Raw genomic sequence first — 15,407 nt, 5'->3', positions numbered from 1 at the left:
TTTACATGTACACATACAGTATGGCTGTAAGCAAAACAAACAATGTGTTATTAAATGCTCGGCAAACTGCCGTGCTACTGAACTTTCATATTTGTTTGTAGCATGCAGTAAAGTGTATATGACAAAAATATATTTTTGTAATATCGCGCAATCGGTGCTATCCACTAGCAAACTTTTTTTTTTGCAAATGTTTCTTTACAGAACATCACCATAAACACAAACACAAGACTAAAGGTAATATACATATAATGAAAACTTGTCATAAAAATCCTTGTTAATGGCAAAAATTAGTTACATTTATGGGTCTGCTTGCTCGAGTGAGCAGCCATGATGAAAATTTCGCTTAGCCCTTCGTTGGAAGTGAGGTCCCGAAAAATCTTCGTTTGGAGGGCTATCTGGCCCTTCCCCTTACCCCTACCCCTCCAACCAAAAGAGAAATGAGACACCCCTACCCCTTTACGTGAACGCTCCAAACAGAGGGGTAGGGCTAAGTGTAGGGGTAAGGGGTAGAATTGGGATTGGGCTTAAAAGGACTTAAATACAATGTCATTTGTCATTTTAATTGTGAACCCAACAAAACAGCAATAAAAAAGCATGCATAAGAAAAAAGATATATAATAAAAAATAACAGTAATCAAAAACACAGAATAATCACATGACCCATCAAACCTACGTCATACAACAGTTAATTTTGGTCCATGAATGTGTTTGGACGAGCAGCGACCACAACAAGGCTGATGTTTCATTTATTTCATAACAGAACTGGCAGATTTGATGACTTGTGTCACTCCACTTGTCTGTGTTCACTCAGTCTGTGATTCACTGTGCACGATGAACACACACTTCTCACGTCTCTGAGTCTGTTTAATGTGTTATAACTAAATGAATGATGTGTTTATGAGCATGTTCTCTATCACCAACATGGAGACGCAGGAACACCGGAGTCTTCATCACACAAAGATGTTCATCACACCCTGAATATAAAAGGAAAATGTGTATTAATAACCATAAACTGGACTGAGGTACTTTATGATCAACAGCATGTAATCATCTCTCCTTCAAGGGAAACATCATCATCTCCTGTTTATAATTAATCATTCAACATTTCTTCATTCTTAGTAACATCTGTGTTATAACAGGAACATGAGCAGATATTTACTCATCACATCACTGCTCTTATCCAATCACAGGCTTTGGAGCTTTTTAAATAATCAACACTACTGAGTCATTTAGCTCTTGTTCTACATTTATATTTAAATGCAGACTTTAAGAACAAGCTGAGGTGAATTTTACAGGAATGACAGAAGACACGGTGTGGAGGTCGGGTGCTGGAAGAAGTGTCAGAGTGAGGAAAGTGGCGGCTTAAATACAATATTTGTAGCATAAAAGTTTTAAGAGAATGAAGTTTGCTTCCAGAAACAGGGAAAAGCAGAGATCATCTTGTTCAGACAAAAGCAGCAGTATGAAGTCAGAGATAGCAGGGTGTCACAAGGAGACGAGCTGTTCATTTACAATCACTCTCATGCACTCATTTGTGACATTTTGTAGACTCTGACTGACTCCCTGTCTTCTGACTTCACATGGATTTAAAATCAACTTTACTGAACACAAAACATTAAAGCATTAAAGCATATTGTTAGAGAAACATATTTAAATAAAACAGTGATAACACTTCTAACCTGCTAATCGTATATTTATTGGGACTAAATAGAAATGTACAGACTAATGATTAATTACTTATATAATTAGTCTTTTATTATTTCAACAATAATACAAAAAGGTCATTACTCACTTCAGTGTCTGTAGTTTAAAATGTTCATCATCCTTAAGAGCAGAGAGCAGCTTCTTTCCTGAGTCTCCTACATAATTCCAGGTCAGATTCAGTTCTCTCAGGTGTGAGGGGTTTGATCTCAGAGCTGAAGTCAGAGCAGCACAGCCTTCATTTGAGACACCACAACCACACAACCTGTAGAGACACAATGACACACTCTTCATCACAGATCATACAGGACTATAGAAGAGGAAATAATAATATTCATGTCTTGTATAAACCAGATTACTTGCTGATCATTTAAATAGATATTCCTGAATTATAAATCTAATGGAGAGTAAAAAATGTCTACAAATTGCATCAGGTTCTACAGGTTCAAAAGTAAAATTCACAATAAACAAAAACTCTACAGAAAACTGACATAAAGACAAAGAGATTCCAGAAAGAAACACCAAAAAAAAAATGTGAAAGTGAATCTGATTACATATTTTTCTTAATTTAATAAAATCTGAGAAATTAACAGTCGTCGGTTTTACACATTATAAAATTAGTGTAAATTAGCACAGTGTTGTTGAAGCGGTTGCCAGATCCCCGGTGTTCTGATATGTCTCTCTCTTTGACTTACATGTTAATCACTTTTGTTCTTTTGATGTAACATAATGAACACTGTATTATAAAAACACAGAGAAATTGTACATGAATGATGGATTGTATTTAATTAAGCTTGGCACATTGACTAGCTATATCTGAAGCACAGGTAGATTAGTCAGACTTGAAGTCTTTTACTCTTTCCTAGTCAAGTGTGGAGAGAGATGGATGGCTTCGAGGTCTGGGAGACTGGTTTTGAATTGACTCTATTGATAAGAGACCATAAGGACTGGACATGGCCTGCTGAAGTCTTAAGGAGGTTTGGAGTTCAGGGCTCAGTCTATATAGATGAACAGTCTATTCACAGAGAGAGGAAGTTCATTATCAGTTCAGATGAATATAAATCCAAACAGCTCTTGTCCACTAGAACTCTTTTGTCTACACGGATGATGCAAATGCATTTCCTCTCGTCTGTCTGTCTCCGGGTCTCTCTATGACTGACATGTTAATGACTGGTTCTTTTGATGTTCGGGACACAGCACTTGGACAAATGTTTAAATGTTCTCTCTTTTTCTGAGAATAAACAGAGATCTTCAGACATCATGCTTGTGGCTGTGTATGTTGTCTGTCCTGGGGTTCAGGCCAGTAAGATTATCACTGTCGCAAATCAGCTTTACAAGATTGGAAGAAAATTACGGAAATGTTGTATGAAATGTGAGGAAAACACTGTGTATCAATTAAAATGATCTGTGCCTGGTTTCTTGAAAGCTTCTTATCGCTAAGTAGTTCTTAAGTTGTAACTTAACTTCTCTCTTAATGTAAAGGCACAATTCCCGAAACGTTTGTACTCTAAGTATCTATTAGGTCGGTCACAAGTTCGTAAGGTTGGTCTGAACCAACCGTAACTCATTCTTAGCATAGTTTACCGAGAGCTTAAGACGCTAGTCGCCACCACTGTGCAGCAGTCTTTATAAATCAGCCGTGTATGCAAGCACATTATGGCACGTTATCAAAGTCGTATTACTGATGGAATATACTGTAGGCCTGTTTAAGAATTTAATTTTATTTTTATATAAGTACTAATAGAGTGACTTTTAATTAGTCTATTTCATAATGTGACTAATGCATTAAAATTGGCAAACACTTTTAATATTGAACAGGTGGCAAACAATTTGGCAGCGATACAGCGTGTTGATGTGTTAAACCGAAGACGGTGCCGTCCGTGGAGCCGTGTGGTTCAGGTAAATTTTTCCTTTAGGCAAAACTTCAGCCCTGAGGTGGCTAATTAAAAAAAGTTTCGCCTTCCAAGGCAACAGATTATGGAGCTTCTTGACCTGCTCAGACCTGCACTTGCCAGGCCAATGCCTTCTACTTAAACTCCACGTCCCGATGTCCAGCTGCTTGCTGCTTTTTGTTTAAAATATGTTTCATTGATCATTAGCCATCATTCATGACTGGATGGACATTTTTTGACACAATTTTAATGCTTAATACACCTATCTTACCTACATATGACTCGCTGTGAGATGTGGTGTTATACCCCTATCTCACCTGCACGGTCTCGCACAGTGGCTGTAAGTAGATTCATGATTCACAGCGAGTTTTGGCACTGTAAGTACATTTCCATCTTTCCGAGCGAAAAATTTAACGTTTAATTGCCCAAGAGCAAGTTAATCATGGAGCTACAGTAAACTATGTTTAATTTTTTTGCAGAACATCGGGCGGTCACTAAAAAAAATTTAAAAAAATTTATTTTATTGGCTATCCTCGCGGAAGCCTCCGGACCTTGCAGAACTTCGCGAAATGTTAGCGGAACACCGGCAGGCAATCGCAGCAGCTCATGGTGCCTAACATCGCATCTCACCATAAGTCAAGCCGCACAGGTGAGATAGGGGTATTAGGCACTGTGAGCCTCCTCGAGTGACCGCCTGACGTTTCGCGAAGTTAGGGGTATTAAACCTCTACTCTGTCATCTCATCGTATTCATTCCATAAGTGCGCTATACAACCCCAATAACTGACATGCTTCACATTGTTTCTAAAGCTGGTGAAGAGTGTTGTCAGCTGTTTGTCAATCAACTATGATTGTATACCAGGTTCGTTTCACCGCCACTACTGGTTACATGAAAATATTAGCGACAGTTTGGTGATTTAATTTCTATATTTTTCTATTATGGCATGTTATTGATAAGTTAACCCATGTCGAAGTAAACGTTATTGGAAGAATTTAGTGCAATGTTTAATTTGCATAGAAAGTGCCGTCTTTCTTAACGCTGTCATGCAAAAGGAGTGAAAAATCGATTCCTGAGCAACCGATGTCAGCTAATTCAGGACCTTCACTGTAGACAGCGCCTTGTAACGTCAGACGTAAGAGGCAGCGACTTAAGAAGACTCCTAAGAGACAGTTTGAGAAATACACTTAGAAAAGTAATCACTTTACATAAGATATATCTTAAGAGTCTTTTTAGCCTGCTAAGAGTGTGCGTTATCAGGAAACCATGCCCAGGTTGTAATAAACATGATTAAGAGAAAATCACACGCATGCAGCACTTTAACCCCACTTTATATTCAGGATTTTTATTTTTTATTTTCGTTTCTTCTTTCCTTCTTTTGTATCAATATTGTTTCTTCTTTAACTGCACTTTCTCCCTTAGTTATTATTATTATTATTATTATTAGTAGTAGTAGTAGTAGTAATGATAATAATAATAATAATAATCATAACTACTACTACTACTAATAATAATAATAATAATTATTATTATTATTATTACTTTTGCTTCAGTAATTTTCATCCCTAATGTAACATTCTGTTTGACTGCACAGTTAAATGCATGCATATGTATATTTTTCTTATTAAATTTTTCAACAAAACAACAGCAGTGGTACAGGTATCTCAACAACAGGCAAAATTTTGTTACACATTCAAATGGCTACAAATGCTTAAGTGCAAAGACAAACAAATGAAAATTATAAACCAAATTTAGAAAGGCAAAGTCAATGAGGACCCTCAAGAAAGTTCCAGAGAGAGGACCAAGAACACCTCAGATTTTTTTATTTAAATCATAAGTTAATTTTTTCAGTGGTAAAAGTTTGGTCACCTGACTCAACCACATATTGACCGAAGGTATCTGAGCAGTCAACCATCGTAATAATATAAATTTTTGGGCCAAGTATATACAGAAATTCAGTACACATTCCTTATTACAATCAAGACACAGCTCGACTGTACAATTCAAAAGGTATACTTTTGGGGACAAATCAAATGTGTTTCCAATTATATTTTAAACAATTTTTTGAATCTCTCCCCAGTACATTTATTTTATGACAATCCCAGAACATCTCCATGTTACATTTGAAACATAGCTGAAAACAATTGGGAAATATGAAGGCGAACTGGGGTTAAATAAATTATATAAATGCATTTAAAGTTTTGTTCGTAAACCGAAATTAAAGCACTTTTGGGAATGATATTTGAGCAGAAAGACAGCCACTCTTCATCACTGAAAACAGACCCCAAGACCTTTTCCCATGTCATCCTTAAAGAGTCAAAGGTCGAAGGACCAACATTTTACAACGATGCATATAATTCAGAGATCTTTTTTTAAGACTACAAAGAAAACCTTTTTTTTCTATTTCAGTAAGATAAAATTGTATATTACCTTCTTTAACTGAAACCCTAAAAAGTGTCGTATTTGAAGGAATTTATAAAAAATATTTACTGGGCAGATTAAATTCCTGTCTTAACTCCTGAAATTATCTTTTATGGCCGTCATCAAATAAGTGACCTAATTCAGACACTCCTCTTGACCTCCAAGTCAAAAGACCAATTCTCTGTATGGAAGTGGGAAAATCAAGACTTGGAGACTTAAGAGACAACTTATTTGAAATGGATAAATATTTCTAAACATCCTTTCACACCAAAAGAGTGTTTGTAACAGTAAAAACTTTAATCAGTTGTTGGATTTTTTGTCAATTATGAATAAATGGTAGGGAATGTAACATTCTGGTAAAGCATCTTGTGGATTCAATCCCAACTCAGCGTAAATCAAATTTATAGTTATATCAACTTAACATGTGCTCGATTTAAGCAGCCCAAAAGTATAATTGGAAATTGGGTAACGAAACCCGACCCAATTCCATTGGTTTCATCAATACCGAGAATTCACGTCTGGGTTTCTTATAATTCCAAATATACCCTGAAATTGAACAGTTAATCCTCTTGAAAAAATTTGCATTTAAGTAACATGGCAGGTTTTGGAATAGGAAATTTAATCTTGGAAGGATGTTCATATTGATCCTGCCGAAAAAGAATTTGGAAGAATCGACCAATCTAATAAATTCTGGTTGATTTTTGTGATCAAAGGAGAATAATTGGCTTTACAGAGATCTTTAAAATTAGGAGTAATATTAATTCCTAAATATTAAAATCCAGAAAGTGCTAAATGAAAGGGTGATTTTGAGTTGGCCTCAGAGGGAGCATACATATACAGTACATAGCTTGAGATTTATCCAGATTGATATTGTATTCTGAGAAATTACTGTATTTTTCAATTACTGTGAGAATCACGTCAGCAGAGGTGTCAGGGTATTTAAGATACAATAGAACATCATCTGCGTATAGAGATATACAATGTTCCTCCAGACCTATTTTACAGTAATACCATGTATACTCCAGTTAGTTCTCACAGCAACCGCCAGTGGGTCGATAACCCAAAAAAATAACAAGGGCGAGAGAGGACAGCCTTGATGACAACCTCAGCTTACTGAAAATCCATCAGACAACATCCTATTAGTGTTAACCTGAGCTATAGGATTGGAATATAGGCGTTTGACCAACTCAATAAAATTATTTCCTAACTTTATTTTCTCTAAGACTGCAAAAACAAAGGCCATTCCTATCACATGCCTTTTCAACGTCTAGGGATACAATGAAGGCAGATTTCTTGGTAAAATTTAAATGATCTATAATATTTAGAACTCTTAGAATATTGTCTGAGCCGTACCTGGATTTCACAAAACCGTTTTTGGTTGACAATGAAGGGTAAAACAATTTCAAGCCGTCGAGCTAAGGACTTGGCTATAATTTTATAATCTACATTGAATAGGCTAAATGGGCGATAAGATGAACAATTTGTTGGATCTTTATCCTTCTTCAGAAGCAGACTGTATGGTAGTAATTTTTATGTGATTTCACTTACTTTTAGGTACCCATTGGAACATAATAGTCATTCTCTGTAGTCAATTTGAGAAGTGCTTGCCTAGGAATCCAAGCTATACATAGGATGGGGAATCGTAGGTGCAAAAGCTAACCATATAAGGCCTCCTGGAATGTGCTTGCCCAGGAAGGTGAGGTATACATAGAACGGGGGAATTTAAAGAAACCCAGCTGTTGTGGAACATCACTGTATACTGAATACTCTATTGTATCAGAGGGTATTTAAACGAAAAGCGTTCAGAGCTCAGTGTGACACTGCAGTCTTCCCCGGCCGTTATTGCATGATAAATAAAGGTCGTTATCTTCTGAAAACCAAAGCCTGAGTCTTCAATTAATTTCCACGACAACTGATAATTGCCAATGACCAGGATTCAGGCAAAGGATTCGTCTTAAAGAGATTATTTATAACCTGCATTAAAAAATAGGGCAAAGCTCAGGTCAGAACTGCTTACAGATCTGGCCTTTAAAAATGCACGTTTTCAGAAAAGGGATTCAGCAGCAAGCTGTGAAAATGCCCTTCGTTACCTGTAGAGGGCAGTCGTGTTTCAGTCTGCAGTATTGTGTTTACTGAAGCCGAAAATGTGTTGTGTCTCTTAGGCACCCATTGACAGGAAGCGACAGAGCTCATAAACGTGTCAAGCTCAAACTGATATGTATTTATTCTTTATTTTCTTCTTTCCTTTAATGATGATACTTCTTTGATTGCGCTTTCTCCATTCAGTATTATTTTTATTATTGTAACGCACCCGCGTGTGTGCAAAAAGACTACAAAGATGTATGATATGTAAGCCTAAAACATTATTGTTTTATTGTGTTTATGCGCTTCAAATAAACAATAAACAATAAGCACTGCCTTGTGCAAAGTGAAAGTGAGTTGGGCGTGCAGATTTTTAATCAAAAGGCTGATAAACGCGTGCGCAGATATAAGCAGATTTATCGATAAAACTACATACATGAAATGAAAAAAAAAAAAAAAACACAAAAATATGTGCTACTCGCTGAATACAACGTGACAGCACGCAGAATCCCCACGCTTTGACTGCGCTTCCTCCATTCGTTAGTACTGTAGTAGTACACAAAAAAATTGCTGGGTTTTTGTTAACACATCGTTGGGTTGTTTATGCTGGGTTAAAAACCTGTGTTATTTTGGGTACTTTAATCACAAACGTTGGATTGCTTTTGCTATGAATACTAAAAGTGCTGCATGATTAAACTCAAATAAAAAAAAGAAAAAAGAAACTTAATTTTGTCCCTAGACTTTTAGTTCCGGTGTTTATGCAGTAACCCATGGGTGAACATGATAATTTAAGAATAGATAATTTATATATATATGTGGCATTTTATTTCAAATTCAACATTTTAATGGTTAGTGATCGGTGCATGGTTGTTAACTCGCATGTTCTGTGATATTCCCTTGTCAAGAGCCCTTTACTAAAGCATTTGCTAGTTAGTAAGTAAGTAAGTAAGCAAGCAAATACAAGATAAATGAATGAATACAGATCTGGCCATTAAAAACGCACGTTTCGAGAAGAGGGATCCCCCGACTTGCCACGCTGTGAAAATGTCCTTCATTACCTGTAGGGGGCAGTCATGTTTTAGTCTGTTATTGTGTGTCTACTGAAGCCGAAAATGTGTTCTCTCTCTTAGGCGCCCATTGACAGCAAGCGACAGAGCTCATAAACGTGTCAAGCTCAAGCTGATATATGTATTTATTCTTCATTTTCTTCTCTCCTTCAATGATGGTACTTCTTTGACTGTGTTTTCTCCATTCTGAATAATTATTATTATTAGTAGTAGTTCTCCAAATTTATTATTATTATTATTATTATTATTGTAACGCACCCGCACGTGTGCAAAATGTCTACAAAGATGTATGATATGTTAGCCTATTGTTTTATTGTTTTTATGCGCCATAAATATGCACGGGCATTAGTGGCTCAGAGGTAGGCGATTCGCCTGCCATGCGGAAAGCCCGGGTTCGAGTGCAGCCAGTGTTCAAAGTGCCGGTTATGCGCTAAAATGCCCCCCTGCCACGATATAACCATGCCATTATATTATTAAGTTATGCTTCAGTACTAAATGCATGTTTGCAATTGAGATTTTTTTTCTTAAGCTATGAAACACATTAGCACTCACCTCACAGTTGCTATAATTTAATGATAATCATAAGCAAAAAGTGTAAAACAAAGGATTCACATTTATTACATTTTCACCCAGAGCGGGATTCGAACCATTGTCTGGACGATTTTATACTATTATTTAAGCAAAGCCACACCACGTGGAAAGCCGCAAAATGCTTTAATTTCATTAGCTGTCACTGAGTGTCAGCTATTCATGACTGGCCCCCGCGGAACGCAGAATTCCCGGGCTTTGACTGCGCTTTCTCCATTCGTTATTGCCAGGGGCGGACTGGGACCAAAAAGTGGCCGTGGACTTTCTGACCCACAGCAGCCCACACCATAATACATTGGCTTATTAATGTAGAGATAAATTTTTAACACCAGTTCTTCTTCTTCTTTGTCTTTCGGCTGTTCCCTTTCAGGGGTCGCCACAGCGAATCATCTGCCTCCATCTAACCCTATCCTCTGCATCCTCTTCTTTCACACCAACTAACTTCATGTCCTCTCTCACTGCATCCATAAATCTCCTCTTTGGTCTTCCTCTAGACCTCCTGCCTGGCAGTTCAAACCTCAGCATCCTTCTACCGATATATTCACAATCTCTCCTCTGAACATGCCCAAACCACCTCAATCTGGCCTCTCTCACTTTATCTCCAAAACATCTAACGTGGGTTGTCCCTCTGATGAACTCATTCTTAATCCTATCCATCCTTGTCACTCTCAAAGAGAACCTCAACATCTTCAGCTCTGCTACCTCCAACTCTGCCTCCTGTCTTTTCTTCAGCGCAACTGTCACTAAGCCGTAAAGCATCGCTGGTCTCACCACTGTCCTGTACACCTTTCCTTTCATTCTCGCTGATACTCTTTTATCGCACAACACACCTGACACTTTTCTCCACCCATTCCAACCTGCCTGTACCCGCCTCTTCACCTCCTTTCCACACTCTCCGTTGCTCTGGACCGTTGACCCCAAGTACTTAAAATCCTGCACCTTCTTTACCTCTGCTCCCTGTAGCCTCACCGATCCTCCTGGGTCCCTCTCATTTACACACATGTATTCCGTCTTGCTGCGGCTAACCTTCATTCCTCTGCTTTCCAGAGCATACTTCCACCTCTCCAAATTTTCCTCCACCTGTTCCCTGCTCTCGCTACAGAGCACAATGTCATCTGCAAACATCATAGTCCATGGGGACTCCTGTCTTACCTCATCTGTCATCCTGTCCATCACCAGAGCAAACAAAAAGGGGCTTAGAGCCGATCCTTGATGCAGACCCACCTCCACCTTAAACTCTTCTGTCACACCTACAGCACATCTTACCACTGTCTTACAGCTCTCATACATGTCCTGCACCACTCTAACATACTTCTCTGCCACTCCAGACTTCCTCATACAATACCACAGCTCCTCTCTTGGCACCCTGTCCTACGCTTTCTCTAAATCTAAAAAGACACAATGCAACTCGCTGTTACCTTCTCTGTACTTCTCCGCCAGCATCCTCAAAGCAAATACTGCATCTGATGTACTCTTTCTAGGCATAAAACCACATTGCTGCTCACAAATGCTCACCTCTGCCCTTAACCTAGCTTACACTACTTTTTCCCACAGCTTCTTTGTCTGGCTCATTAGCTTTATACCTCTATAATTGCCACAGCTTTGCACATCTCCCTTGTTCTTAAAAATTGGCACCAATGACAGGTATGTCATCAGAACCAACAGCCTTTCCACTCTTTATCCTCTTCAACGCCCTTCTCACCTCACTTCTACCAATATTTGCTACTTCCTGTTCCACAACAGTCACCTCTTCTACTCTTTGTTCTCTTTCGTTTTCCTCATTAATTAACTCCTTAAAGTACTCCTTTCATCTTCCCATCACCCTCCTGGCATCTGTCAGTACATTTCCATCTCTATCTTTAATCACTCTAACCTGCTGCACATCCTTCCCATCTCTATCTCTCTGCCTTGCCAACCTGTACAGATCCAACTCTCCCTCCTTACTGTCTAGCCTAGCATACAAGTCCTCATATGCTCTTTGTTTGGCCTTTGCTACCTCTACCTTCACCTTACTCTGCATCTTCCTGTACTCCTGTCTACTCTCTTCAGTCCTCTCAGTGTCCCACTTCTTCTTAGTTAGCCTCTTTCCCTGTATACACTCCTGGACTTCCTCATTCCACCAACAAGTCTCCTTGTCCACTTTCACCTTACCTGATGATACACCAAGTACCCTCCTACCTGTCTCCCTGATCACATTGGCTGTAGTTGTCCAAATTTTTAACACCAGTTACAAGTATAAAAATATAACACAATACAGAAATCAATGCTATTTAAACATATTATTTGAAGTATCACTGAACATATATTGGGTCATATTAGTAAAACAAAGAAACGAAGAAAAGAACATCAAGAAAAACAACATATAAAACTATAAAGACAATATTTTAAAAGGAATGGCAATAAAACTAAACAGGTAAGCTGAAGATTCCAAGATGGTGCCGGTGAGGTCGCCTGCTGTTACGACTGCTCCGACCACCTTTTCTTTGTTTTTGTTTTTTAAGTTAGTTTACAGCGTTTTAAAACTGCCAGAAATACCACAATGGAGTACATTAGTTATGATAGAGACACTCTTGGTTTTATTGGTATACAATGTACTCACAATTCGACGTTTTTAACTCCGGATCCGAGCTGGCAGAGTGAGATCCTGAGGGACAACAAAGGACGCAACGCGAAGTGGCGGCCTCGAGGGAAACGAGCTGGCGTCAGGAACAGGCTGAGAGCCCGTGCACACCGCACACCTCTGCCTAGCATCCTGGTCGCCAACGTCCAGTCACTGGAGAACAAACTCGATGACTTCAGGGCCAGGGTAAAGTTCCAGAGAGACATTCAGGACTGCAATCTCCTCTGCTTCACCGAGACATGGCTGAACCCAGCGGTGCCGGCCAAGTTCTTCTCTGTTAAATGCATGGACAGGACGCGGGACTCGGTGAAGTCAAGGGGAGGCGGCGTGTGTTTAATGGTGAACAACAGCTGGTGCAACAGCGCGAGCGTTGTTCCTCTCACACGCTCCTGCACACCAAATCTGGAACTACTGTCCATCATGTGTCATCCTTTTTATCTACCTCTGGAGTTTACATCGGTCATAACCAGCGCCGTTTATATTCTACCACAAGTGGACACGGACACTGCCTTATGCAAGCTGCATGAGGCACTCACACAGCACCAGACACAACACCGGAACGCTGGCGGGGGACTTCAACAGTGCCAACCTCAAACGCGCAGCACCGAACTTTCATCAACATATCACCTGGCCCACCAGGGGTGAAAGGACACTGGACCACTGCTATACAACAGTCAAGGACGGCTACAAGGCACAATCTCGCCCTCCGTTTGGCAACTCCGACCACGCCACCATGTTCCTCATGCCAAAATACAGACAAAGGCTGAAACAGGAAGTTCCGGTTCAGAGGGAGGTCGCGCGCTGGACGGACCAATCGGTGGCCGCGTTACAAGACGCACTCGATGACACAGACTGGGACATGTTCAGGAACAGCTCCGATGACGTCAGCGTGTTTACGGAAGCGGTTGTGGGATTCATCGGGAAACTAGCGGATGATACTGTGGAGAAAAAGACTATCAGAACGTTTCCCAACCAGAAGCCGTGTGTGGAAAAAAACTATCCGCAATGTTCTGAGATCTCGCACCTGCCTACAACGCGGGACTCGCGTCGGGGGACATGGAACCATACAAGGCTGTGTCGCATAACGTCCGGAAGGCGGTGAAAGAGGCGAAGCAGCGCTACGGGAGGAGACTAGAGTCCAACAGAGTGACTCTAGGAGCCTGTGGCAGGGACTAAGAACAATTACGGACTATAAAGCACCAACAACCGGTATGACAAACGTGGAAAAGCAGCAGGACCAGACGGCATCTCAGGCCGTATCCTCTGAGCCAGCGCAGACCAGCTAGCACCTGTGTTCACTGAGATATTCAACATCTCTTTATCTCAGTCGGTGATCCCTACATGCTTCAAAGAGTCCATCATTGTTCCTGTTCCGAAGAAACCCCACCCTGCTTCTCTCAATGACTATTGCCCGGTAACCCTCACCTCAGTAGTGATGAAGTGCTTTAAACGCCTGGTCAGAGACTTCATCATTTCTTCACTACCCGACACACTCGACCCACTACAGTTCGCCTACCGTCCAAATCGTTCCACAGACGATGCCATCTCTCATCTACTCCACACATCACTTACTCACTTGGACACTAGAAGAGGGAATGATGTTAAAATGCTCTTTATCGACTACAGCTCTGCATTTAATATCATAATTCTCTCCACACTCACCACCAAGCTGGAGCACCTGGGACTGAGCTCATCTATGTGTCAGTGGATCTCCAACTTCCTAACTGGCAGACCACAGGCAGTAAGGATGGGCAGACACGTCTCAGCCTCCATCACTCTCAGCACTGGAGCCCCCCAGAGTTGTGTTTTGAGCCCCCTGCTGTACTCTTTGTACACATATGACTGTGTGGCCACTACCAGCTCCACCACCATCATTAAGTTTGCTGACGACACCGTCGTGGTGGGCCTGATCTCTGATAACAACGAGACGGCCTACCTGAAGGAGATTAGGAATCTGGAGAACTGGTGCCAGAGGAACAACCTCGTTTTAAACGTCAGTAAGACAAAGGAGCTGATAGTGGACTTCAGCACCAAGCAGGAGAGGAACTACCAGACCCCCGTCATCAACGAGAGCCCAGTGGAGAGAGTGGACAGCTTTAAATACCTCGGTGTTCACATCAGGCAGGACCTGTTATGGTCACATCAACACCGTGGTGAAAAAGGCCCGACAGCATCTCTACCACCTCAGACGCTTGAGAGACTTCCGACTGCACTCCAAGGTGCTCAGGAACCTTTACCCCTGCACCATAGAGAGCATCCTGACGGGAAACATCTCAACCTGGTTCGGAAACAGCACCATGCAGGACAAACGAGCTCTACAGAGGGTTGTGCAATCAGCTGAGCGCACCAACCGCACAGAGCTCCCTGACCTGCACTCAATCTACAGCAGGCGGTGCTGGACCAAGGCCAGGAAGATCGTGAAGGACCTCAGCCATGCCAACAATGAACTGTTCTCTCTGTTGAGGTCAGAAAAGCGATTCTGCTCCCTGAAGGCCAACACAGAGAGACTGAGGAGGAGCTTCTTCCCGCAGGCAATACGGTCTCTCCATCACAATCACACCACCACACAGTACTGACCCACACACATGGTTTTTACCCACACACTGGACATTCTGGACATTTGTTTACACTAGTGGCCACTGCACAACTACACTTCGTGGTCATCAAATCATCAAATCACTCCATCACAAGACACTTTAAACAAATCACTTGAAGCATATTTGCACTGCATAAAGTCACTTTAATATGTTGATTGCACAACCATGGACATTACCATTCTTTTATTACCATTTATTCGGCTGCTCTTATTGTTTTAAATTTTTTTATATATTCTCCATATATTTTCTATATTGTGTATTTTTGTGTACAGTTATTTTATTTTTAACTTTTATTTGTATATTTTTATTTTATTCTTCCCTAGCTAAACTTACCCTTTATTTTAATTTTCATATTTATTTCCTATTCCTATTTTTTTATTCTGAGGTCACGAGCAGTTGTCTAAGCATTTCACTGCATATCGTACTGTGTATGACTGTGTAT

At 40.3% G+C, this 15,407-nt stretch overlaps 1 protein-coding gene across 1 annotated transcript in view; it reads right to left on the bottom strand.

Moving 5' to 3' along the window:
- Positions 1-204: 204 nt before the first annotated feature.
- LOC128533806 (NACHT, LRR and PYD domains-containing protein 12-like) overlaps positions 205-15,407 on the bottom strand; it is a 605,307-nt gene continuing 590,104 nt past the window's right edge. Inside the window, exons 18-19 of the mRNA XM_053508060.1 lie at positions 1,793-1,966; positions 205-974 (exon numbers count right to left, since the gene is read on the bottom strand). Coding sequence (XP_053364035.1) covers positions 968-974; positions 1,793-1,966 — 181 coding nt within the window. The 3' untranslated portion in view covers positions 205-967. The remainder of the gene's footprint in view (positions 975-1,792; positions 1,967-15,407) is intronic.

This window comes from Clarias gariepinus, chromosome 12, assembly GCF_024256425.1.
Source record: "Clarias gariepinus isolate MV-2021 ecotype Netherlands chromosome 12, CGAR_prim_01v2, whole genome shotgun sequence".
Lineage (NCBI taxonomy): Eukaryota > Metazoa > Chordata > Actinopteri > Siluriformes > Clariidae > Clarias > Clarias gariepinus.
This window is presented reverse-complemented; position numbering and strand designations above follow the sequence as displayed.